Source organism: Austrofundulus limnaeus, unplaced genomic scaffold, assembly GCF_001266775.1.
Source record: "Austrofundulus limnaeus strain Quisiro unplaced genomic scaffold, Austrofundulus_limnaeus-1.0 Scaffold11213, whole genome shotgun sequence".
In the NCBI taxonomy this organism is placed as follows: Eukaryota; Metazoa; Chordata; class Actinopteri; order Cyprinodontiformes; family Rivulidae; genus Austrofundulus; species Austrofundulus limnaeus.
Window position 1 is genome coordinate 1,202 of NW_013963615.1, and position 342 is coordinate 1,543.

Sequence of the window (342 nt, forward strand, 5' to 3'; positions counted from 1 at the left end):
CCTAGAGCCTGTAATTTAACTGATTCATATAAATCTGATGTGAAACGAGTAAGCCCAAAATCAATTAATTTCACTTTGAAGGGCGTAGACGTGTGATCAACTAACATTAAATTGTCAAGTTTAATGTCAGTGTGAGTCATTTTAACTTCTTCTAATGCGGTGAGAGAAACGAGTAATTGTTTTGCGATAGCTCGGATCTCAGACACTTTCAGAGGCGCCCAGTGTCTCTCTTCCATAAAGTCTGCTAAGCTACGATCTAGCAGCTCAAATGCAAAGCAGAAATCGCCTTCAAATTCGAAACAGTCAAAACAATTCATGATGTTGAACTGGTCAGGATCAAAC

At 38.9% G+C, this 342-nt stretch overlaps 1 protein-coding gene across 1 annotated transcript; it reads right to left on the reverse strand.

Annotated features, from left to right (window-relative positions):
• Positions 1-46: 46 nt before the first annotated feature.
• Positions 47-342, reverse strand: LOC106512732 (homeodomain-interacting protein kinase 4; the record flags this gene model as incomplete). The annotated part of the gene is given in 1 exon segment (XM_014001284.1): positions 47-342. A coding segment is annotated over 1 exon segment (296 nt), but the record flags the coding sequence as incomplete, so codon positions are not given.